This window comes from Rhinatrema bivittatum, chromosome 2 (genome assembly GCF_901001135.1).
Source record: "Rhinatrema bivittatum chromosome 2, aRhiBiv1.1, whole genome shotgun sequence".
Taxonomy (NCBI): domain Eukaryota; kingdom Metazoa; phylum Chordata; class Amphibia; order Gymnophiona; family Rhinatrematidae; genus Rhinatrema; species Rhinatrema bivittatum.
In genome coordinates this window covers 357,658,743-357,685,779 of record NC_042616.1, presented here as the reverse complement: position 1 = coordinate 357,685,779, position 27,037 = coordinate 357,658,743, and the positions used below count along the sequence as shown (strand labels likewise).

Sequence of the window (27,037 nt, the reverse complement as noted above, 5' to 3'; positions counted from 1 at the left end):
CGCATGCGAGCACGTCGGTCACAGTGTGCCTCTTAAAAATAAAAATGGCGCTGTAGGAGCGGCGGCCCGAAGACCCGGAGCGGCGGGAGTGGCAGCTCGAAGACCCGGAGCGGCGGCGGCACCGGCCCGAAGACCCGGAGCGGCGGTGGCACCGGCCCGAAGACCCGGAGCGGCGGCCCGAAGACCCGGAGCGGCAGGAGCAGCGGCCCGAAGACCCGGAGCGGCGGGAGCGGAAGCGGCGGCCCGAAGAGCGGCGGCGGCGGCACCGGCCCGAAGACCCGGGCAGGAGCGGCGGTAGCCGCGGCCCGGAGCGGCGGCAGCGGTGGCCCGGAGCGGCGGCGGCATGTGCGCGAGGGAGGGACAGACGGACAAAAGGAAGTCTGTCCCTCCCTCGCGCGCATGCCGCCGCCGCTCTGCGTCTTCGGGCCGCCGCTTTGGGTCTTCGGCGGAGATCGACTGAGGGGAGGAGGGAGAGAGGAGTGACTGAGGGGAGGGAGGAGGGAGGAGTGACTGAGGGGAGGGGGGAGGGAGGAGTGACTCAGGGGAGGGGGGAGGGGGGAGTGACTGAGGGGAGGAGGGGGGAGTGACTGGGGGAGGGGGAGATAGGAGTGACTGAGGGAGGGGGAGTGACTGAGGGGAGGAGGGAGGGAGGGGGGGAGAGAGAGGAGTGACTGAGGGGAGAGAGTGGGGGAGGTGGGAGGGAGAATGAGGGGGAAGGAAATGATCCAAAAAAAATGTTAATGTAGCCCGTTTTAACGGGCTTAACGGCTTGTTTAGTTTATAAAATAGTGTGTATCTATGGCTGTACACACAGCACTTTTAAAACAGGAATACTACATGCTTTCTATGCATTGCAGGTATTTGCATGTTACCAGACATGTCTATTTTAGAATCTGCAGATATGTCATACGTGCAGGTTATAAAACACTGTAGTAGGTCTCCAGGCATGCATATATGGGGCCACACAGACTGGTATGAAAGTTATCCTCATTGCATGTAAATTTTCATGTGAAATTTGGGTGGATGTTTTAGCAGGTTTCACTTCAGCTGGTAAAGTCAGTGTTATAATTTTCAAAGTAGACTTAAGGTTTGTAGGTCAGCTTTGAAAATTGGTGTGCAGATTTTCTAGCTAACTTATGTGTGATGTTACAAAATTATACCTAAATTGTATTCGGTTCTCACCAGCAGACAATTAAGGGGCTTTAGTATGGAGCTAATGAGTTCCCATCACTGCCCTGCTTGCAGCTTTTTAAATCTAACAACTCTGGGGTCTTTGTACAAAGAAAATTTGGATGAAATTTGCACATTCTAGGTCAATAAAATAGCATTACATTTTGTATCAGTTCCAAAAAGGAGTGTATTTCAGATCTCTCTCTTTTAACAGAGTCAAAACACATGAACATGCAAATTTGTTTGAGAATCTGCATCCTGTTTAGTTTGAAAAAAAAAGAAAATTGCAAACCTCAATTCACACTGAGTGCAAGACATAATTGGAACAAACTATAGAAGACATTTCAATATAGAAGATAAACCTACCTCCCTAATGTAGTTAGATTGAACCTGTTTTAATTGTAATGTATTCTCTAAAATACATGTTGATTATTACTGGTAATATAACATACCAAGTCCTCCAAGATATGGTGAAATTGTACTCCAGGCACCTATGCTCCCTTTTCTCAGCCGCTGTCCAATTGCAAGTTCAATATGAAACAAAGGGATTCCTTCCAAGACAAGTGCAATTAAGTATGGGATCAAAAATGCTCCTGAAAATACAATTATTTACAATTAGAACCTTGAATATCCACCAACCTATTTACCCTGCCAATTATTAAATTGTATACAATACTAACTTATGAATGTCATGTTACTCCTTATGTAAGCAACAATACATGACAATGCTTGCATTAAAGGCAGGATTCACCAAACATTACATTTTGCTGCTGGAGATTTAAAATGAGAAATCCGGATTATTAGGAAGTATCTGGCAGATTCTAAAGAGTGGATACATTTCTTGTTGCTCACTCCCAGAGAAAAGCAATGGCTTTCCCCCCTAGTCTACCTGGCTAATAAACGTTTATGAAATGTTCCTCTAGGAGCTTGTTCAAATTTTTAAACATCTGTATGCTAGATTCTTTGACCATAACCTCTGGTAAACAAATTCAACAGTTTGATTCTGAGTTTTGTAAATCAACCCAACTTATCCAATTTGTTTTAAATCTCGATACCTGCAAGTTTCATGGATTGTCCAGTAGCCTTAATACAATTTGAAGGGTAAATAACCATTCCCTATTTACCCTGCTCATATCCCCTTTCCGTCAAATAGCAACAACCAAAAAAGTAAATATATATGAGATATTTGCAAAGAAAGAAATTTGTCAGTCTTAAAATAGATATTTATGATATGCTGAAGTCATCATAGATGTTACATTAACATTTTCCATTCCACCTACAGTTCTGTCTATAAATACTGATTGATAAAAATGCATATGTACCTCCCAGACCCTTCACATCTGAATATAGTTGCTTATGTAAGGCTGAGCTGGAGTACATTAAGAACATAAGAACATGCCATACTGGGTCAGACCAAGGGTCCATCAAGCCCAGCATCCTGTTTCTAACAGTGGCCAATCCAGGCCATTAAAACTTGGCAAGTACCCAAAAACTAAGTCTATTCCATGTTACTATTGCTAGTAATAGGAGTGGCTATTTTCCAAGTCAACTTAATTAATAGCAGGTAATGGACTTCTCCTCCAAGAACTTATCCAATCCTTTTTTAAACACAGCTACACTCACTGCACTAACCATGTCCTCTGGCAACAAATTCCAGAGTTTAATTGTGCGTTGAGTGAAAAACAACTTTCTCCGATTAGTTTTAAATGTGCCACATGCAAACTTCATTGAGTGCCCCCTAGTCCTTCTATTATCCGAAAGCAGAGATGTGAATCAGAAACGGTTCCGATTCAAATCGTGCATTTTTTTTTGTCCGGCCCGATCGGTTTTTTTTTTTATCGGCTGCGCCTGATCCGATAAACAAAAAACCCACCCCGACCCTTTAAAACCACTCCCTTAGCCTCCACCACCCTCCCGACCCCCCCAAAAACGTTTTAAAATTACCTGGTGGTCCAGTGGCCCCGGGAGCGATCTCCCGCTCTCGGGCCATCGGCTGCCACTAATAAAATGGTGCTGATGGCCCTTTGCCCTTACCATGTGACAGGGTAACTGTGCCATTGGCCGGCCCCTGACACATGGTAGGAGCATTGGATGGCCAGCGCCATCTTTAAAAATGGTGCGGGCCATCCAGTGGACAGTCGGACCATCCAGCAGGGGTCAGGAGGGTGGGGAGGCTAAGGGAGCGGTTTTAAAGGGTCGGGGTGGGTTTTTTGTTTATCGGCCAACAGCCCAAGCGCGAGAGAACGCTCCCGGGACCCCCGCTGGACCACCAGGTAATTTTAAAATGTTTTTGGGGGGGTCAGGAGGGTGGTGGAGGCTAAGGGAGCGGTTTTCAAGGGTCAGGGTGGGGTTTTTGTGTCCTAACTCCCATTAATGTGCACTAACCCGATTAACGATTTTTTCACGATAAATCGGTGGAATTTCTATTGTATTGCACTCTTTAACGATTAATGACGATTTAAAAAATATCGGACGATATTTTAAATTGTCAAAAAACGATTCACATCTCTATCTGAAAGAGTAAATAACCAATTCACATTTACCCGTTCTAGACCTATCATGATCCCCTATCATACCTCAGCCGTCTCTTTTCCAAGCTGAAAAGTTCTAACCTCTTTAGTCTTTCCTCATAGGGAAGCTGTTCCATCCCCTTTATCATTTTGGTCACCCTTCTCTGTACCTTCTCCATCACTATATCTTTTTTGAGATGCAGCGACCAGAATTGTACACGGTATTCAAGTTGCAGTCTCACCATGGAGCGATATAGAGACATTATGACATTTTCCGTTTTAGTCACCATTCCCTTTCTAATAATTCCCAACATTCTGTTTGCTTTTTTGACTGCCGCAGCACACTGAACCGACGATTTCAATGTGTTATCCACTATGATGCCTAGATCTCTTTCTTGGGTGGTAGTTCCTAATAAGGAACCTAACATTGTGTAACTATAGCATGGGTTATTTTTCCCTATATGCATCACCTTGTACTTATCCACATTAAATTCCATCTGCCATTTGGATGCCCAATTTTACAGTCTCACAAGTTCTTCCTGCAATTTATCACAATCTGCTTGTGATTTAACTACGCTGAATAATTTTGTATCATTTGCAAATTTGATTACCTCACTCGTCATATTTCTTTCCAGATCATTTACAAATATATTGAAAAGCATGGGTCCCAATACAGATCCCTGAAGTACTCCACTGCCCACTCCCTTCCACTGAGAAAATTGTTCATTTAATCCTACTCTCTGTTTCCTGTCTTTTAGCCAGTTTGTAATCCACGAAAGGACATTGCCACGTATCCCATGACTTTTTACTTTTCCTAGAAGCCTCTCATGAGGAACTTTGTCAAACGCCTTCTGAAAATCCAAATACAATACATCTACCGGTTCACCTTTATCTACATGTTTATTAACTTCTTCAAAAAAGTGAAGCAGATTTGTGAGGCAAGACTTGCCTTGGGTAAAGCCATTTTGACATTGTTCCATTAAACCATGTCTTTCTAAATTTTCTGTGATTTTGATATTTAGAACCCTTTCCACTATTTTTCCTGGCATTGAAGTCAGGCTAACTGGTCTGTAGTTTCCCGGATCACCCATGGAGCCTTTTTTAAATATTGGGATTACATTAGCCACCTTCCAGTCTTCAGGTACAATGGATGATTTTAATGATAGGTTACACATTTTTACCAATAGGTCTGAAATTTCGTTTTTGAGTTCCTTCAGAACCCTGGGGTGTATACCATCCAGTCCAGGTGATTTATTACTCTTCAGTTTATCAATCAGGCCTACCACATCTCCTAGGTTCACCGTTATTTGATTCAGTCCATCTGAATCATTACCCATGAAAACCTTCTTCGGTACAGGTATCTCCCCAACATCCTCTTTAGTAAACACCGAAGCAAAGAAATTGTTTAATCTTTCCATGATGGCCTTATCTTCTCTACGTGCCCCTTTAACCCCTTGATCATCTAACGGTCCAACTGACTCCTTCACAGGCTTTCTGCTTCGGATATATTTAAAAGGTTTTTACTGTGAGTTTTTGCCTCTTCGGCCAACTTCTTTTCAAATTCTCTCTTAGCCTGTCTTATCAATGTCTTACACTTAATTTGACAATACTTTTGCATTATCCTACTTTCTTCTGTTGGATCCTTCTTCCAATTTTTTAATGAAGATCTTTTGAATAAAATAGCTTCTTTCACCTCAACTTCTAACCATGCCGGTAATCGTTTTGCCTTCCTTCCACCTTTCTTAATGTGTGGAATACATCTGTACTGTGCTTCTAGGATGGTATTTTTTAACAATGACCATGCCTCTTGCACAATTTTTACCTTTGTAGCTGCTCCTTTCAGTTTTTTTTCTATTTTTCTCATTTTATCAAAGTTTCCCTTTTGAAAGTTTAGCACGAGATTCATGGATTTGCTTACTGTCCCCCTTCCAGTCACTAATTCAAATTTGATCATAATATGATCATTATTGCCAAGTGGCCCCACCACCATTACCTCTCTCACCAAATCCTGTGCTCCACTGAGAATTAGATCTAAAATTGCTCCCTCTCTCATCGGTTCCTGAACCAATTGCTCCATAAAACTGTCATTTATTCCATCTAGGAACTTAATCTCTTGCATGTCCTGATGATACATTTACCAAGTCAATATTGGGGTAATTGAAATCTCCCATTATTACCGCACTACCAATTTGGTTTGCTTCCCTAATTTCTCTTAGAAGTTCACTGTCCATCTCACTATTTTGGCCAGGTGGATGGTAGTATACTCCTATCACTATAGTCTTCCCCAACATACAAGGGATTTCTACCCATAAAGATTCGATTGTGCATTTAGTCTCATGCAGGATGTTTATCCTGTTGGACTCTATGCCATCATATGGGAATGATTTTGATATATGAAAAAATAATATTGATTGTAAAAATAAGAAACCTACCAGGGACAATTCTAACTTTATAAAAAAAAACACATAAAATGTTTGTTTATAATTTTTCTCTATTTATTTCCATAAAGAGCTACACCGCCTCTCAGGTGCTCCTCTCTGTCATTGCGATATAAATGAAGCGGAGCAAGCTTGTCTTGCGCTGCGCAGATAACGGGCGGGAAAGCGAGTGTAGGCAGGAGAAGGAAGTGCTCAAAAGGGGGGGGGGGGGGGAACGTGATTGGGTAATGGTCTAAAGTGGAGTGACCAATAAGGGACAAGAATTTGAATGGAGAAGCAAGGATTGGTAAGGAGGTAAAGAGAAGCAGGAGCAACGGTCGTGCTCCCCAGTTGAGGAGGAAAAGCTGAGGCGGAGGGCTGAGGTTTTTTCACGGTGGTGTTGGAGTAGTACGTGAGGGTAAGGTAATTCTTACCTCGATTTGCAAATTGATAGTGAGTCCGGAGACTAGCAGTGGTGTCGATAATCGACATAAAAAAAAAAAAAAACCAAAGAAAAATAAATATAATAAATAAAAAACTGTTACCTTTGTTTTTAAGCGAAGGGAAGTTTGTGGGGGCGGCGCAGCATGCCGAAGAAAGTCTGCACTCGCAGCCGTCCTCCCCCTCGTGCTGGGGGGGCGCCTCCACGCCGTGCTGCCGCCGAGCCGGCCGCCTCAGTTCGCCCTCGTCCGCTCGTGCGCGCTTCCTCTGCTACTGTGTGCCCTACCCCCGCCGCGCCTTATTCACTCGTCCTCGGGGCCATTCCCGGCAAAGATCTCTCCCCCTCTTATCACGCTGAGAAGCTAGCAGGAGATTTGGCGGATTCAGGTGAGAGTGGCCCCGAGCCCTCCGAGCCTGTAGACCCCACCACCCCCTTAGTGCCTGCGCGCGGGGCAGCATTGGGAGATGTGGCGGAGATTTCTTTGAATGCCTCTGCCATGGAATTCTCATTCCTGGATGCGGAGGATGACCCGGATAGGCGCGCTGTGCCGGCGGCCGTTGATGCTGCTCATGCTTCGGTTCCGCCCCCGCCTTTGCCGGCTCGAGTTACGGCTGGGTGTCTCAGACCCTCCCGCCCCCGTCGTTCCCTTGCCTGCTCGCGCAGCGGGAGAGGGAGGAGCGCGTGCTTGCGGGGCAAAGGGGGTTTCAGCGCGGGTGGCCGGGGCCCGTTCTCGCGGGCTTCCGGGCCCAAGCAATTGGCAGACATTCCCCCTCACGTTGAGCACAGCAGAAGGGAGACCCCTCCCGGGTTTGGGGGTGTAGTTAGACAGAATGTAAACTTCAGCAATTGGTTTCCTGAGGGAAATCATGCACAGCGGGGGAGGTCCCCGGCCGGCCGGCCCCGGGGCGAGGAGGGCTCAGGGTTTAGGCGGCAAGTTAGCGGCAAGGAACTACTTATCAGGGTGGGAGAGGACGCGCGCAGTGTTCATGCCGGGGAGTATCCAGGAGGGTATGTGGGAGCAGAGGGTGACAGGTTCGGGGGATGGGCAACAGAGAGAAGGCAAGGTGAAGGGTATGGTGGGACAAGTCCTGGCGGTGATCCCTTTGGAAAAGTGGTTGCTTCTGAGATGAGGGGCAATGAGTGCACTGAAGGTAAGGTGAGGTATAGAAGGCCGGCGGTGGGTAGCGGAACGGTTACTAGGCCATGGGGTGGCAGCAGCAGGGAGGTATTTTGTTTTTCAGATCCAGAGGATGAACCTCGGCCAGGGACGTCGCAACAAGAATCCTGGAGAGACCAGGAATGCGAGGAAGAGGTGGCTCGGATCGGTCCTGTAGCGGGGCGTAGGGGGACGGTTACCAAGGAGCAGCCGGCGAAGGAGCCTTCGCAGGGTGCAGGTGAGGTGCTGCAAAGGGTAGTGGGTGGCAAAAAGAGGGCAAAAAAGGCAAGGAGAGAGATGTCAGCTAGTTCTTCATCTAGTGAGTCAGATTCGTCTAGCGAGTCTTCAGAGCCGGGGCCTAAATATGTTGCAGTTTTAGAAGAAGGACCGTTGCATGGCGCAGGGCAAGCAGCATGCGCTACACTGGCGGAGCTCTGGGAAGGGGTTCCGAGGAAATTGCGTAGGCGGATACGGAAGAGGAGATATATTAATATATTTCGATTGTTAGAGGATAGGAGGGGTGTGAAGAAGAGTAAAAAGAAGGGCAAAAAGAAGCATCATAAGGAAGGGGGGATTAAAGTAGCAAAGAACATAGTTAACTGGGTTAGGGGGTTTCTAAGGTTAGCAAGCGTGGTAGGTCATTATGACTCTTCACAATATGGAGCTTTGCTGTCCTATGCGGATAGCATATTAGGAGCGTTTCGAGATTATGAAGGTTGGGCTTGGCTCAATTATGATGAAAAATTTCGAGACAAGATGGCGGGGTCTAGGGCAATGTCGTGGGGTTCGCAAGATATAAATTTGTGGTTGACACAAATGACTTATAAAGGGGCAAAAGGACCGCAAGCAGGGGGAGTAGGGTATAGTGGCACTGGGGTAGGCATCGGGTCTGGCAGGTTTTCTGAAACAGGGCATTCCTTTCGGACGGGAGGTCAAGCCGTTAGGGGAGGGCTGGTTGCCAAGCCCAGGGCAGGTGGAAATGACGCTTGTTGGAGATTCAACAAAGCGGCCTGTTTATTCCCGGACTGCAAGTTCTGGCACGTGTGTTCTAGCTGTGGGGGAGCGCATGCAGCCATCAAATGTGGCCAAGGAGTTAGCGGTACCCAAGGTAGAGGAGGAAAGGTTTAAGGGCTTGGGAACCTTGGCAGAATCGCCGGTATCCTTGGCAGCGATGGAGCCTTGGTTAGCAAGGTATCCTAATCGAGAGGCTGCACAAAAGTTAGCTGATGGGTTTCGGGAGGGTTTTGTGATTCCTTTTGAGGGCTCCTCAGAGGGGGGGAGAGGCAGAAATGCGAGGTCTGCTAGTTTACATGCACAGATAGTGCGGGATAAAATTGAAGAAGAGGTTAAGTTAGGAAGGGTTGCGGGGCCGTTTGTTTCTCAACCATTTGTAAATATGTACTTGTCTCCTGTTGCAGTGATTCCTAAGAAGGAGGCGGGTAAGTTCCGATTCATATTAAATTTATCGCACCCACAGGGCAGGTCAGTGAATGCCCAGATACCTAGAGAGTTTTGTTCAGTCCGTTATGCTTCGTTCGACGAAGCGGTGAGTTTAGTACAGTCCGCAGGAAAGGGGGCGTTACTGGCGAAAGCTGATATTGAATCGGCTTTTCGGTTGTTGCCTATTCATCCTGAGTGTTTTCCTTTGTTGGGTTTCTGTTTCGAAGGTAATTATTACATAGATAAATGTTTACCTATGGGATGTGCAGTCTCTTGTGCCTTTTTCGAGGCATTTAGTACTTTCCTGCATTGGGTGGTGGAACAAAGCACGGGCTTGGGAGGTGTCGTTCATTATTTAGATGATTTTTTATTTGTGGGTCCAGCCAGGTCTGAGGTGTGTAGGCAGCAATTAGTGGGATTTTTACAGACGGCTAAAATGTTTGGGGTTCCGGTGGCAGAACAGAAAACGGAGGGTCCGGTTTCACGCTTGGTATTTTTAGGGATTGAGCTTGATGCTGTGGATATGGTGGCGCGCTTACCGGAGGAGAAGGTGTCGAAATTAAATAGGTTAGTACAGAGGGTAGGAAGAGCGAAGAAAGTAACGTTGATGGAGATGCAGTCACTTATTGGAGCGCTCAATTTTGCTTGTAGGGTGATCCCTATGGGAAGAGCTTTTATCCGGAGGTTGTCCAGTACCACAGTGGGAATACGGGCGAGTCATCACTTTATCAGAGTGACATCTAGGGTAAAGGAGGAGTTGAGGGTATGGGAAGCGTTCTTGGGGTCGTTTATTGGTGTTTGTATAATGCAGGACGTAGAGGTAACAAATAAGGAGTTGGAGTTATTCACGGATGCCGCGGGGGGGGGTTGGCTTCGGTATTTATTTTCAAGGCAGTTGGTGCGCTGAACAGTGGCCAGTAGATTGGAGGGAGGATGGATTGACAGCGAATATTACTTTCCTTGAATTGTTTCCGATAGTGGTGGCGTTAACCATTTGGGGCTCACGGTTAGCTAACAAGAAAGTTTTGTTCTGGTGCGATAATTTGGGAGTAGTGCAGGTGATTAATAGACAGTCAGCGAAATGTAATCGGGTATCCGAACTGTTGAGAGCGATGGTTTTTCAATGTTTGAAATTGAATATCACTATTCGAGCCCGACATGTGCCTGGGGAACAGAATTTAATTGCAGACGCACTCTCTCGTTTTAAGTGGCAGGATTTCAGAGACGTGGCGCCAGAAGCGGAAGTGGAAGGCGAGAGGTTTCCAGAACACCTATGGCGTTTGGGTCGGAGTCAGCATGGACGTTGATTGAGAAGTCGCTGGCGCCAGCAACTTGGAAGGCTTACCTGCGAGGTTACAATGTGTTAGCACAGTATTTGATAGGAAATGGTTGGCAGGGGGGTCCGGTACCAGATGCGAGTATGGTGGAATTTGTGTTGTGGGCCCGGGATATGGGATACTCGTTGTCAGCCGTACAGTCGCACCTGGCTGGGTTCGCGTTTTTTATGAAGTTAAGGGGTGGGGGGAATCCTATGGCGAGTTTTCTTTTGCAACGGGTGCTGAGGGGGTGGAGAAGAGATAAGGGATGCGTGCCGGATAGGAGGCTCCCGATTCGCTACGAAGATTTGAGAGTAATAGTGGATTGTTTGCCACGGGTTTGTTGGTCTGATTACGAAGTACTTTTGTTCCGTGTTGCATTTGTGTTAGCGTTCTTCGGGGCAATGCGAGTGAACGAGCTGGTGGCGCGTTCCAAGAAGCAGTGTGCGGCTAAGTCCGGTTTGTTGGCTGAGAATGTTTGGGTGTGTAGTAGGGCGGTGACGATATGTATTCACCGTTCAAAAATGGATCAGCTGGGTAAAGGGCAGTTTGTGACGTTAGTTCCTGCGGTAGATGCGGCAGTGTGCCCCGTAAGAAGTATACAGAAGTTTGTTGCAGTACGGCCGCGGACAGAGGGTTTACTACTATTGCATGAGGATGGTTCGCCGGTGACTGTCTATCAGTTTGGGCAAGTTTTGAAAAAGGTGGTGCGGTTTCTTGGCTGGAATGTGGAACGGTATAGTTCGCATTCTTTCCGGATCGGAGCAGCAACATCGGCGGCAGAAGGGGGTTTCTCGAACAGGGAGATACAAGCGATTGGTCGGTGGAAGTCTAATGCTTTTCTATCATACATTAGGCAAGGGCACTAAAAAAAAACAAACAAAAAAAACAAAACAAAACAAAACAGGGGGGGTAAGGCATTGGTGCTGTGGTTTCAAAAAAAAAAAAAAAATAGGATAAATGCATAAATAAATAAATAAATATAGTAATAGTTGAGGGTGGGAACAGGTATTAATTGTGTTGTGTTTTTTGCAGTCGTGAAGGTTCATCGGGGGGAACGAGAATGGGCCTGGGTGGCGGGCCATTCATTCGTACATTGGGCGCAAAATAGAGCAGAGAAGAGACTTTATGGGCGACATCTGGAGCTGGAAGCGCGACATTGGAAAATCAGATGGCTTGGTCGGCGAGGGATGACCTGGAACGAACTTTTACCTTTTCTGCAACATTGTCTTCTGGTGTGGCAGATGCCGAAAATTTTGTTGATTCATCTGGGCGGCAACGATATAGGACGTGGATCCTGTAAGGACCTGATTGCCAACATAAAGAAGGACTTCAGTACATTGTTAAATGCCCTGCCGGGCACTAAGTTGGGGTGGTCGGATATTATTGTGCGGCTGAAATTCCTGGGAGTACCATTGTGGTGTAACGGAGTGAAAAAGATGAATAAACAGATAGGAAAGTGGTTAGTAAACCAAGGGGGGTTTTGGATTAAACATGAGTGGGCGTGGGAGGTGATACCAGAGTATTTTCGTCCTGATCAGGTACATCTATCAGACGTGGGGATGGATTTGTTCAATAATGATATACAGGATGGTTTGGAACAAGTTATTGCTAGTTTGGAGGTCCGCAGTGGGGGGAACAGTGACAAAAGGGGTTGTCATTGTTCTGTGGCGGTAAACCCGAGCCCTTAAGGGGTTGTATTGATGTTAAGGTTAAAAGTATTAAACAAAGGGGGGGGGGGAATCTTGTGTAGTGCGGGGGGGCTGCTACACGAGATTGCCAATGAGCAGGAGGGGGGCCGATGCTCAGTGGCGTGGATTAATATTGAGCTCTACCACTGGAAGAGGTGGGGGGCGCAATTAACAGAGGGGAAACAAAAGGAAAAAACTGAGTGTTGTATAAATTGTGCGGGCTCGGGTATGGTTATTAAACTGCGGCCTATTTATTGTTCCAAAGAAAGTGTCCTGTTGTTTGTGATGGGGGAAAAGGAAACAAAGTAATAAATGGGGAGGGGTACGAAAACGAAGCGAGTCTGTCATCTCCCAGTTAATGAAGCGGAGCAAGCTTGTCTTGCGCTGCGCAGATAACGGGCGGGAAAGCGAGTGTAGGCAGGAGAAGGAAGTGCTCAAAAGGGGGGGGGGAACGTGATTGGGTAATGGTCTAAAGTGGAGTGACCAATAAGGGACAAGAATTTGAATGGAGAAGCAAGGATTGGTAAGGAGGTAAAGAGAAGCAGGAGCAACGGTCGTGCTCCCCAGTTGAGGAGGAAAAGCTGAGGCAGAGGGCTGAGGTTTTTCCCTCCCTCCCACCCGGTGTGAAGATTAGCGGGTTGGGGATAATAATTTCAAGTTGTGAGTATTGTCGCAGTGGGCGGTAAACCCGAGCCCTTAAGGGGTTGTATTGATGTTAAGGTTAAAAGTATTAAACAAAGGGGGGGGGGGAATCTTGTGTAGTACGGGGGGGCTGCTACACGAGATTGCCAATGAGCAGGAGGGGGGCCGATGCTCAGTGGCGTGGATTAATATTGAGCTCTACCACTGGAAGAGGTGGGGGGCGCAATTAACAGAGGGGAAACAAAAGGAAAAAACTGAGTGTTGTATAAATTGTGCGGGCTCGGGTATGGTTATTAAACTGCGGCCTTTTTATTGTTCCAAAGAAAGTGTCCTGTCGTTTGTGATGGGGGAAAAGGAAACAAAGTAATAAATGGGGAGGGGTACGAAAACGAAGCGAGTCTGTCATCTCCCAGTTATTTGTACCCTGGAATAGCACTGTCCCATTGGTTATCCTCTTTCCACCATGTCTCTGAGATGCCAATTAAGTCTATGTCATCATTCACTGCTATACATTCTAATTCTCCCATCTTACTTCTTAGACTTCTGGCATTAGCATACAAACATTTCAAACTTTATTTTTTGTTTGTATTTTCATTCTGCTTTTTAAAATTGATAGGGATAAGTTAGAACTTTTTATTTCCTATGGGAATGATTTTGATATATGAAAAAATGTTATTGATTAGAAAAATAAGAAACCTACCAGGGACGATTCTAACTTTATAAAAAAAAACCCACAAAAAATGTTTTTTTATAATTTTTCTCTATTTATTTCCATTTGATATGCTGCCTTTTCTTAGGAAAGGCACAAGAGGGATTTCTTGTGCCAGGAGGTGGACCCTTGGCCTAGTGCAGGATTGGTAGGCTCCCTGGTCGGACCCAGAGAGCACCTGCCACCAGGAGGCAGAGCACAAGAGGAGACAGAGGTTAGCTGGAGCTTCGCCACTAGCAACTCTGAGTCCTCTCAGGTTGAGCCCTTGGGTACCCAGGTCACCTGGTCTTAGGTGGGCCTCACAGGATCTCCTATATAGAAAGTTCAGAGGTGTGCCCACCACGATCAAGGGTGCGCGGTCGATATTCACGCCAGATGTCAGGGATGCCCGAGAAGGCCAAAAGAGATTCTCTGAATGTATGGCAAGGATCAAGGCCAGATTCAAGGAAGCGTGGTCAGCCAATGCAAAGGTCAGAGCAAGTAATCAGTCCGTGGTTAGGCAGACAAAGCAAGGGTCAATTACCAATAGCCAGTCCGTGCATAGTCAGCCAAAGCAGAGGTCAGGTTCCAGGAGACAGTCAGACATGGTCGAGTTCAGGCAGAGGTCAGTTCCAGGCAGCATGCAGATGTGGTCGGTTGTCAGGCAGAGGTACAATCACATATTTTTTCATGTAAGCTTCACAGTTCTAGTTATCACCCAATAAATGTCTCAGTTCAAGCAAACTATGTTTTACATTTTTTGATGAAAGTAAAAGATTTATATATAAATTAAGAAATAAAAATATCTCCCCACAATTTTCAAACCTTTTTGCATGGGTAAACAGCTGTTTACCTCCTTAAAAAAAAACAGCTGAAAATTGCTCCTCCCTCCTCACTGTAGTAAAAGTATCTGCACTCTTCACAGTACAGGTACTTTTAGTCACAGCAAAATAAAGGGGAGGGGTTAGGTTAGGGAGGGAATGTACAGACAAGGGACCAAATTTTAAAAGCATTGCTGGTACTGAAAAGTGCATATACACAAGTATATAGGCCATGCACGAGCAATACGTACTTTAAAAGCTGGAAGTAATGCACATATATACACGTGCACGAGTAACATAAATGGGGTGGGGCAGGGCATGGGCATTCCAGGGCCGGGCCAATTATTCACAGAATTCCGTATTTTAAAACCGGAGGCTGCAGTGCCAAGTGACTTGTTAGCCGCATAATTTTACTTCTGCTCCATATGAGCAGCAAGTCTGCAGATCTCACTTTTTTGGGCTTACAGGACAGGGTGAGGAGTCCAGGTCAACTGGGGGGCATGCAGGATGAAGAACCGGAAGGGTCAGGATGATTTCAAGATTGACTGGGCAAACTGGTAGACTAATCTGAAAAACTGGGAATGTCCCTCATGCAAGCATGTTTTAAAATCCATTTACAAATGCACTTTAAAGCTGGCAAAGTCTTATGGAAGATATATGAAGTAAGTTTGCTTGGTAAACTCTTAAAATTAGGAGCATACTTACATGTGGTGGTTGTATTTTAAATCATATGCATGCAACTGCATGCATGATTTAAAATTTCAGCGTATCTCTACTTGTTCGCCAATACGATGGTATATGGGTGCACACGTGCTCATTTTAAAATTAGTCGGTGCACTGTCATTTTGAAAACCCCACGTGTACTTTCCATGTGCATGCTTTCATTTGCTTTAAAGCTGGTGCATTTTGCAAATATACAGGAGCTATGAACTGCTAACCTGATCTTTCCTTTCAAAAATGACCTTACATGCCTGCAACCAGTCTCAGAATTCTCCTGTATCTGTAGAGTATTCTGAGAATGGCAGTCTTCTTGCTTCTTTATTGCTTCTCTTCTTTCCTTTTTCCCTATTTTTCCCTTTTCTCCTATTTCTCGATGCTCCTATTTCTTGGTGCCTGTTCCGTGGGATGAAATCATCCCCCTTTAGAGTGGCCTCACCAGTCTATGACTGGAATGCTTTTTATTCAATGATAACAGAAACTACAAATAAGATAAACCTGAGAAACACACACTCTCTCTTTGCCTAATCCTGTATCTTTCTTGAGACATTGTCCAATCCTTAATCTTCATGTCATTAAATGCTAATGATTATCATGTGATCTTAAATATCAAAGACATTCAAAAGTCCTTGACAATCATTCACAGTAAATTCTATCAATGAAAACTCTGTTGACAGTGCTATTAGGTCTCTAAATTACAAACACAAGATCAACACATCCTGGGGATTTTTCATTGCATACATAAAAATTTATCTACAGGTTAATTTTCAGCCTGCATAGCTTGAAGTCTGCAGGTACTTTTTACCCATACACGTAAGCCTGAATTTTCAAAGTGGACATATGCACATAATTCCACTTTCAAAATTTGTGGTTATGTGCGGACCCAGTGTTGCCATACATGCAGGCCTGGATTTAGGCATGTTCAACGTAGGCAATTGCCTAGGGTGCCAAATTTTGAAGACATCAGATACCCAGGCAAAAGAGGAGTGTAACTGTGCCAAGGAGGAGCCTGCTCTGGCCATTCACTATTTGAAGTGATACTGCCATGGCACTTTGGAACTCTGGAGGGGAGGGGAGGGGAGAGGGTGCTAGAGGGACCTCGATCACTCTCTTATAGCATTGGTTTCCCAACCCCCACAGTCCAATCCTGCCTTTAGGTGCCCAAATCGTAAATCCGGCTCTGCCTGCACACACAAAGTTACATCCACTCAGGATCTTCTCCCCCTTCTCATCTCTTTGACATGTTTACATATCCATCTAGAAACTCTTCTCCTCTTCTTCCTTCCTCCAGATATTCATCACCCTTCTCACCCTCTCCCTGTGCTCTTCCCCAGATTTTCACCTCTTTCTCCTTCCCACTCTCTGCAGCTGGTTCAGTTTCTCTCTTCCCCACAAGTTCCCACCGGTTTATCTCTTCTTCCTATATCAGTCCTTACTAGTTTCTCATCCTTCTCTACATCATCCCTCATCAGTTACTCTTCCCCCTCCCTTTCACCTCCGTTCCTCTGCCAGTGCTGTTGTCCCAGCCGCTCCTCTGCGTGCCAGCTGGCAAGCACTTTCAGAACTTCCAGGCAGTATGTCTTATAAACTGATCTTCATCACAAGATCAGCCTACAGGACATGCCAGTCAGGGAGTTTTGAACATTTATTTATTTATTTATTTATTTATTTAAAGTTTTTGTATACCGACATTCGTTAAGAAAACATCACATCGGTTTCCATGTAACAACAAATGGCCAACGGGGCTTTACAATGAAACTGATAAGAGAACTGGGTAGGGGGGGAAAGGGGGGGAAACAAAGGTAATGTTTCCTTTGTTTCCCCCCATTCTTGGCACAGACAGCCAAGAATGCATGTTCTTGGCTGTCTGTGCCAGCCAAGAACATGCATTCTTGGCTGGCACAGACAGAGGAGCAGAGGGGACAGCAGCAGAGGCTCCTACTACTCCTCTGGTTGGGTCCAAGGATAGGTTGTGGCATAAGTGGTCCAAGATGTTGTGTCAATGGCTGAATACTCATTGTGAAAAAACAGTGGCTGGCATCATCATGAGTCACATTTAAGCAATGTCTACCCCCTGATTCTGCAGGGCTGGTCTCCAAGTAAGAGCTGTGACTCTGACCCTGGGCCACAGCAGGAGATAATGCTCACTTAAATCGACTCCTCTTGAATCAGATGCTTATGAGGCATCCCAACTTCTTCCTGCTTCTCACAGAAGGTGCCCACTCTTCACACTATGATGAAAATTTCTCACTATTTTCCTGTACCTCTATCAAGTCCTGCAGGACTGGAATGCCATAGTCCTTGGATCCCAGCTCCAGGACATTCCTTACTGCCAGGTACAGCAAATATACAAAGTGAAGGATCTCATGATAGCCCCCATCTTCCACTGCCCTTACCATATTTATGCAAATGTCACAAAAAAACCCCCCAAACCTGGATGAACACTTCTGCCACTCCAAGCTAGCTGCAGCCCTCCAGCATCTTTCTTGTAGCAGGATATTGCACAAGGTGTAGAAGCTATCCATTACCTGGGTGTGGAGCACAGCACACCTGCACCCTGATGCTCAGTCCCCTCTAGAGCTGCTGCCTGCCCCTGTCTCAGCCAGCTCCCACCAGTGTGCCGTGACTATAGCATTGACTGTACAGAGTGGAGATAACCTCCTTACTACATGTAGTCCTGGAGGGTTCTTTGTAATTGGGAGCTAACAAATGCAGCAGACGCTTAAAGTCTAGGTTCTCTACTATCTGCAGGGGTTAGTCATCCAAGGCAATCATTTCCTTGATGTACATCATCACTACTTTGAATAGTGCCTAACTCTTGCCCTGGGACAGTGATATAGAACATCACTCCATTTCCTCTATGGTGGTTTCCCACTGCAGATATGCTGGTCTGCCATCTGGATAGTGGAAGGGACCATGGGGTCAGCTTAAGGAAAGTTTCCATTTTTCAAATTATTTGCTATGGTTTCTGTTTTTGAGTGGCACAGGGGTCCCCAGACTAGTACTGCTGCCCTCCCTGATGCTAATGCTAGCTGGTAGTGTTTCTGTAGGTGATGCTGCATATTATACTCCTGGGGGAATTCTGCGCTACTGTAGAGCACAGAATTTGCACAGAATTCCTTTTCTGTGCAGAATCACAATTTTTGGTGCAGAATTTGAAGAGAGGCACAGTGGGTCATGAGCAGAGCCTATCCTGCTCATGACAAAGATTTCACAGGCCCAGAGGCCACGAGCAGAGCCCTTCTCCTCCACGGGGCTCCAGTGGTGAACTAGGCCTGCGCAATCGGCGCTGAAGCCCGTCGGGGTAAGGCCTCTTGTTCCGCTCACCCCGATCGGGCTCCCTCGCCGATCGCCGGCCTGTCTCTCCAGCAGCCACTTACCTGAGAGGCCACGAGTCTCTGCCTTCAGCCAGCCGCCATCAGAGCTGCAATACGCCGATTCCACCCAGCCTCGAACAGAAGCACGAGCCCTCGCCTCCAGCAGGCCCCCAGCCGAGCCGCGAGCCCTCGCCCCGTATCGCCCACGAAAAAGTCGCGGTGGTGACGTCAGAGGCGCGACCGGCGGGCTATTTAAACCTCCGCTCTCCGCTACATCCTCCTTTCTCCTCCACGGGGCTCCAGCGGTGAACTAGGCCTGCGCAATCGGCGCTGAAGCCCGTCGGGGTAAGGCCTCTTGTTCCGCTCACCCCGATCGGGCTCCCTCGCCGATCGCCGGCCTGTCTCTCCAGCACCCACTTACCTGAGAGGCCACGAGTCTCTGCCTTCAGCCAGCCGCCATCAGAGCTGCAATACGCCGATTCCACCCAGCCTCGAACAGAAGCACGAGCCCTCGCCTCCAGCAGGCCCCCAGCCGAGCCGCGAGCCCTCGCCCCGTATCGCCCACGAAAAAGTCGCGGCGGTGACGTCAGAGGCGCGACCGGCGGGCTATTTAAACCTCCGCTCTCCGCTACATCCTCCTTTCTCCTCCACGGGGCTCCAGCGGTGAACTAGGCCTGCGCAATCGGCGCTGAAGCCCGTCGGGGTAAGGCCTCTTGTTCCGCTCACCCCGATCGGGCTCCCTCGCCGATCGCCGGCCTGTCTCTCCAGCACCCACTTACCTGAGAGGCCACGAGTCTCTGCCTTCAGCCAGCCGCCATCAGAGCTGCAATACGCCGATTCCACCCAGCCTCGAACAGAAGCACGAGCCCTCGCCTCCAGCAGGCCCCCAGCCGAGCCGCGAGCCCTCGCCCCGTACCGCCCACGAAAAAGTCGCGGCGGTGACGTCAGAGGCGCGACCTGCGGGCTATTTAAACCACCACTCTCCTGGCGCCGCGCGCCGGGCGTCGCGCGCACGAAGGAGCGCAACAAAGGGGCCTGCCCCTTTGTTTCGCCCCTTCGTTTCGACCTTCACTTCCCCGAGCTGCAACACTCCAATACCGCACTAGAACTCATCCAGCATCCACCCATCATTCAATTCAACTAACAGCCTCAGCATTCAACTAACAGCCTCAGCATTCAACCCACTGTCTCAGCATTCAACCCACTGTCTCAGCATTCAACCAACAGCCTCAGCATTCAACCCACTGTCTCAGCATTCAACTAACAGCCTCAGCATTCAACTAACAGCCTCAGCATTCAACCCACTGTCTCAGCATTCAACTAACAGCCTCAGCATTCAACTAACAGCCTCAGCACTCAACCCACTGTCTCAGCATTCAACTAACAGCCTCAGCATTCAACTAACAGCCTCAGCATTCAACCCACTGTCTCAGCATTCAACCCACTGTCTCAGCATTCAACCAACAGCCTCAGCATTCAACCCACTGTCTCAGCATTCAACTAACAGCCTCAGCATTCAACTAACAGCCTCAGCATTCAACCCACTGTCTCAGCATTCAACCCACTGTCTCAGCATTCAACCAACAGCCTCAGCATTCAACCCACTGTCTCAGCATTCAACCAACAGCCTCAGCATTCAACCCACTGTCTCAGCATTCAACTAACAGCCTCAGCATTCAACCCACTGTCTCAGCATTCAACCAACAGCCTCAGCATTCAACCCACTGTCTCAGCATTCAACCCACTGTCTCAGCATTCAACCAACAGCCTCAGCATTCAACCCACTGTCTCAGCATTCAACCAACAGCCTCAGCATTCAACCCACTTTCTCAGCATTCAACCAACAGCCTCAGCATTCAACCCACTGTCTCAGCATTCAACTAACAGCCTCAGCATTCTTCCAGCAAAAGATTACACAACCAAACATATCATTCAGTCCTCCTTTAAGAACATTTCCTCAATCTACTACTGCCATAATGTCATAGGACACCTGATTCTGACAATACCATCAAAGTCATCTCCCTCGTACAACCATGTTACAAGGACACCCAATACATATATTACATCACAACTCCTTCTCCAAGATGAAGCCTACACTAAGATATCAATCTATAACCCGTAGAAATCTAACCCCGGTAATGATCTCACCAGTCACACAATTACTTGGTTTGGCTCTATTCACCTTATCACTCTTCAATGCCCAATCAATCACAAAAAAAACCCACATCCTTAATGACCATCTGCTAGATACCAAACCAGACATCTGTGCCATCACAGAGACCTGGTTAAAATCCTCAGACACAGTCCTAATAAATCAATTGCCTACACAGACATATGATGTCTTCTCCTTACCCAGAAAGAAAAAAAAAGGAGGAGGTCTCCTAATAGCTGCAAAAAAACTTTTTAACCTCACGCAACAACCTATCCATACTATACCCAAACTTGAGGTAGGCTTATTCAAGTCTAAGTCACTTCAAATTCTCCTCACCTACGCTCCTCCCGGACTTTTAGATCAAGATGCCTCTCCCATAATAGAAGTTATAGCCAAATACTTAAAACTAGACTCTCCTGCCATAATCATTGGAGATTTTAACCTCCACATTGATGCCAATCCTCGATCGACCAACTGTGATGCTTTCCTATCAGCACTCTCGGACATGGGCTTCAAACAGCACATTAACCAACCAACACATAAAGCGGGTCACACTCTTGACCTTATCTTCACAAATTCTAATCTCACCCCACTCTCACCCCCCATATGCCTACCAGTCCCATGGTCAGATCATTTTATGATCAACTCCACCTTCAGGTCATTGACAGGATTGACCACACCTCATCAGCCTACAACTCTATACTACAGAAAAACTTGTTCTTCAGAAGATCTTGGCAAATCCCTGATCAGAAAACTCCCAAACTTGGATCTTTCCCAATCCCAATCCCAATCCCAATCCCAATCCCAATCCCAATTCAGCTATCACCTCATGGCAAAACATCACTGAAATGATTGCCAACGAATTATGCCCACTGTCAAGAAAAATTATAAACCCCTCCCATAAAAATAAGCAACCATGGTTCTCAAATGAACTCCGCACTCAGAAGCAAAATCTAAGACGGAAAGAAAAAGAATGGAGGAAGAATTCTAATCCCCTCACTCTTTCCATATACAAAACTACTCTCCACCAGTACAGATCAGCAACACTCCGAACAAAAAGAGATTTCTATGCTCACCGCATCCACGATATGCTGATGCGAGGGCCCTCTTCTCCTATGTTTCGGAACTTACCAAAACGGCTCTTCCTAATATCCCTGACGATACAGCTCAATCAAAGGCCAATGACCTGGCCTTATTCTTTCAAAATAAAATCACCAATACCCTGGCTAGATTACCTGTCAACACAAACCCTACTCTTCCGGACACAGTTCTCCTACCAAACTTAGACATAAGATTGGACTCCTTTGATTCAACCCACACTTTAGAGGTAGAATCGCTGATAAAAAGAATGAAACCTTCGACCCACCCGCTGGACCAAATACCCTCCAAGTTACTGATTCTCATTCCAGAATACATATCCAAATATCTAGCTGATATCATCAATTGTTCCCTTACACAAGGAACATTCCCGGACGCGCTCAAATTGGCCACGCTCAAACCCATACTCAAAAAATCCAACCTGGACCCGGAAGACCTCAACAACTACCGTCCCATATCAAATCTCCCATTTGTATCTAAGATCATGGAGAAAATTGTAAATAAGCAACTTTCAAATTACCTAGAAGACCACAATATACTTCACACGTCACAATATGGTTTCCGAAAAGAACACAATACGGAAACCCTCCTCACCTCCCTCCTGGATCAACTATATATTGGTTTTGATAAAGGACAGTCATTTCTTTTAGCTCTCCTCAACATCTCTGCGGCTTTTGATACGGTAAATCATAACATCCTCCTAAACCGACTCTCAGACATAGGAATTACAGGTTCAGCCCTCAGATGGTTCGAATCTTTCCTCAGTAATAGAGGCTATAAGGTAAAAATTAAAAACATGGAATCACCTCATACTAATGCTCCTTTTGGCGTCCCCCAGGGCTCCTCCCTTTCACCCACCCTGTTTAATATCTACATTCTCCCCCTCTGCCACCTACTTTCAAACCTCAAACTCAAATTTTATATTTAGGCAGATGACCTTCAAATTTTAATCCCTATATCCAAATCATTGGACTCAACACTCAGGTTATGGAACTCTCATCTACAAACTATAAACTACTACTTATCCAGCCTCAACCTTGTGCTCAACACTTCTAAAACCGAACTCTTGCTAATTACTCCAGAAGGTAGTCCCATACTTCTCCAATCACAAAATATTCCACATATATCACACGCCAGAGATCTTGGAGTCTTAATCGACAGTCACCTGAACCTAAAGCATTTTATAAAACACACTACTAAGGTGTGCTTTTACAAGTTACAAGTACTCAAAAAACTCAAACCGCTCCTATTCCACTACGATTTCAGATCCGTCCTCCAAGCCATTCTGTTCTCCAAGATCGACTATTGTAACTCCATTCTGCATGGTCTTCCAGCCTCTACCATTAAACCGCTCCAGCTGCTACAAAATGCAGCGGCAAGGATTTTGACAAATACCAATCGGAGAGAGCATATTTCTCCCATTCTAAAAGATCTCCACTGGCTCCCAGTAAATTTCCGGATCCTCCATAAATCTCTCACAATCATTCATAAAAATATCCACCATCAAACCCCGCTTGACCTGTCTCATCCTCTCAGACTGCACTCGACAGCCAGGCCTTTAAGGGATGCTTACAAGGGATCTTTACACGTTCCTACAATCAAATTAGTGCACCACGCATACCTCAGAGACCGGTCTTTTTCTACCGCAGGCCCTTCCATGTGGAACGTCATGCCTCCGGACCTCAGACTGGAGACTTGTCTAACAACTTTTAAAAAGAAACTAAAGACATGGCTGTTCAGCCAAGCCTTCCCCTCTACAAACTCCATTGCCTGATCTAGAATTGTACACCACACATCTCTGTAAACAAAACTCTCCAAATTTTTCATGCATAATATCCATTAAAGAGAGGTTGGCCCCTTGCCCCCTCTTCTGTATATAGTATTTATTCTATTTTATTTCATTTTATTTATATATTTATTACTCCGTTCACCCCTTCTTTATTTTCCTACTCCAAGTTAAGGCTTCCTTGTTATAATGTAACTGTATGCTCTGTATCTCTTGTTGATTGGTTAATTGTATATTCTGCTTAGTTCATTGTAAACCGAATTGATTTGATTTGTATCAAGAAAGTCGGTATATAAAAGCCTTAATAAAATAAATAAATAAATAAATAAATAAAATCATGCTCGCGACGAAGATGAATAAGGCCTGGCAGCCGCAAGCAAAACCCATCCCACTTGCGATGAAGATTGATGTCCGGTGGCCGTGAGCGGAGCTCATTGGTGTGAAGATGAATGAGGCCTGGCGGCTGCAAGTGGAGCCCATCCTGCTCTCAGTGAAGAATTCTTAGGCCAAATGGCTGTGAGCTGACCTCCATCCCTGAAGAGCTGCTTTTGCCAGAAAAGGAGAAGCAACATAGGTATATGTGCAGAGGGGAGATGAAGAAAGCATTTTGGGGAGGAATTGGGGGATGAATGCAGGAAGATCTGACAGGCCCATCAGAGAGGGAGTGTCCCATAGTCCTTTTGTTATCTGAAAGAGTAAATAACCGATTTACATTAACTTGTAAAAGTCCTTTCATGATTTTGGTAGACCTCTATCATGTCCCCTCTCAGTTGTCTCTTCTCCAAACTGAACAGCCCTCTTCTTTAGCCTTTCCGCATAGGGCAGCCGTTCCATGCCCCTTATCATTTTGGTTACTCTTCTCTGCGCTTTCTCCCATTTCTCTTCCCTTCCATTCCTTCCCCTGCATCTTCCTCTCCTTCAATCTAATATGTGCTCTGCAACCTTGTTTTTCTCTCCCCCACTCCTTCCCCTAAATCCTCTTCTCTATCTCCCATGCCATTCTATGCCCTGCAACCCCTCTCTCTCCGCTCACTCCTCTCCATGCCCTGCATCACCATCTTTTTCCCACTCCTCTCTAATCCATGCATCCCCCTCTCTCTCTCCCCCACTCTTTGACCTGCATTCTTTCTCTTTCTCTCTCCTCCACTGTTTGCCCTGGGTATCTCCTCTGTTTCTCCCTATCTACTATTTGTCCTATATCCCTCTTTTACCCCCACCCCTTTGTCAACAATTTTTTTTAAAATAGCCTCTCTTGGACTCCTCCACTCCCTCCCCTCAATCTTATGCCATCTGTGGGTCAAAATGGTGCAGAAGTGATCTCCATTCTTTCCTGCCCCACCAGTGCATTATTCCAATTTGACAACAGCCTTCTGCCAATGACATTTTGGAGGCTATCCATACTCCAAATGGTGCCAGTTTTGGGGCAGCTGACGCCATTTTGAAATGCAGCACCAGAGTAGCAGGAGTCAATGGGATTGCTCCTGCCTATTTCAAATCACAGAAAGGGTAAGATAAGACGAAGGAGACGGGGCAAGGTGTCTAACAAAAACCCAGAGGAACATTAATCTGTCAGTGGGGGATGTGATGATTGGGGAAGTTGGACCCATTTTTTCATTTCTTTGAATTTTTATCTTTGTTTTTCCTTTCAATTTTTATTTCATTTTAAACAAAAAATGAAACAGAAAAAGAAGAGAAAAAAAAGAAAAGAAAACAAACCAAAAGCATTTTTTGTAGATCATTATTTTGTAGAATGCATCAGCTCCATAAATTCTGTCACCATGCTCGTCATTGCTAGTCACTAGAGATATACAAAGTAATTTCCATTGAAATAGAAGCTGCCAAATGTTTGTTTTGCATTTTGAAAATTAACCTATTTTAAAAAATTGCTCCATCAGAATTTAATGTGAAAAAAAATCTGAAGAAATTAAAGTTGACTCAAACGGGGTATGGAATGCTTCAGGTCATTTATAAACCAATGCAAACATTTGGCATTTAACCATTTTTTGCAGTTAATACACATTTTTATCTATTATTTCAAGGCAAATAAATGCAGAAATTTGTGACTAAGTAGAACAGTTTACATTTCATAAATCTGTCGTTCCACCCCAGTAAAAAATGTATCAGTTTGTCACTGCAGGACTTCACACTTTCCTACTGACATTGAGTTCATCCCCTGCATCCTTTCTGTCTTGTTTTGTTCTCTGTGTAGACATCTTCTTGTTTTTCTTCCTCCTGCCTCTAAACGCTTTCTCTCACAACTTCTGCTCTTTGCAACAACCCTCATAACATACTTAGTCCTCCCTTTCCATACAGCTGTTTAAAAAGCATTTCTTTCAACTTATATTCCTTCCACACTTTCTTTTAACCAGTCTTATCTATTTTGCTCTCACATTATGGAAAATATTCTTGTTTACAATAAAATATAATAAACTAAAAAATTCAAATCCATTTTATAGTACATATAGATGTTTAGAAGTAGGCCTAATGATTATTTTTTCTGTATTGAAATTTAAATATATTGAAATCTGATATTGAATTTCTGATGTCTTACTATTTTACATCTTGATTTATTTCTTCTCTAAGGATTTTTCCTTATAAGAAGTGACCTGTCCCCCACCCTACTCATAACCAAGTCATATTGTACATATTGTATATAGGCTATATGCCATTTCTATATACCCACATCTAATATTTAATTTTAATTTTATTCATATGTTACAATGTTCTTTATATTTATTGTTTAATCAACTGTTCTCTTGTTACAATGTAAAATAGGGCAGTTCCGGCTCTATTCAACCTGTTTTCTGGAAACCGATGTGATATCTCGATCGAATGTCGGTATACAAAAGAAATAAATAAATAAATAAATAAATAAATAAATAAATAAATAGAAGAATAAAGGTAGAATATATAAAAATACTCTGAATAAGTATCTAACATGTAATAGTTTGGGTTTTACTGAACCGAAGAGGTTATGCAGTAAGTATTTTTCCCATACACCCAACATGGGAAATTGAATAATAAAATAACACTAATAACATAATCATATCAAAAACCATTGTGGTTTCTTTAATAACTCCTTTTTCTTACCTCCTCCATATGTTTGACATAAGTATGGAAATCTCCAGACATTTCCCAAACCCACTGCAAATCCAATGCAAGTTAAAAGATACTGGAATTTATTGTCCCATTTTGGTCTGCCATCTTCTTTGGGGACTTCAGAAGGTAGAGCCACTGAGAGAGTATTACTTGGCTCCTGGGGCATCTTCTTATCTCTCTGTATTTCTAACACTTTGATATTCATTTAATTGTGAGGCTGAATGTTTTGTCTGGGGTTAGCCATCATATAAGTAACCTACAAAGTGACCACTGGAATTCAGAACACGGGGGTGGAGTTTTTCCTAGCTGGCACTAGAGTAGCCAATATATGTGTGAGCATTAAGCCAGAACATCTTACAAAAACAAAAAGAGGGATAAGAAGAATGAGGAAATGGTACTTATTCTCATCTTTTATGGATTTTGTTGTTTTATCTGTAAAATGACATAGTTGTGTTGTTAATTGGTAACTGTTAAATGACTCTGTATGTGTTTGTGTTTAGTATCGGTTACAGTGAGTCTGCAGCAGCCCACAAAATTACTACAAAGTCAAGTAGTTAAGCCTAGAATAAATCAGT

General features: G+C 45.2%; 1 protein-coding gene across 1 annotated transcript in view; it reads right to left on the bottom strand.

Annotated features, from left to right (window-relative positions):
• The window catches only part of SLC6A18 (solute carrier family 6 member 18), a 218,716-nt gene extending 191,930 nt beyond the window's left edge, over positions 1-26,786 (bottom strand). Inside the window, 2 exon segments of the mRNA XM_029589928.1 lie at positions 1,623-1,763; positions 26,454-26,786. Coding sequence (XP_029445788.1) covers positions 1,623-1,763; positions 26,454-26,667 — 355 coding nt within the window. The 5' untranslated portion in view covers positions 26,668-26,786.
• Positions 26,787-27,037: the final 251 nt, after the last annotated feature.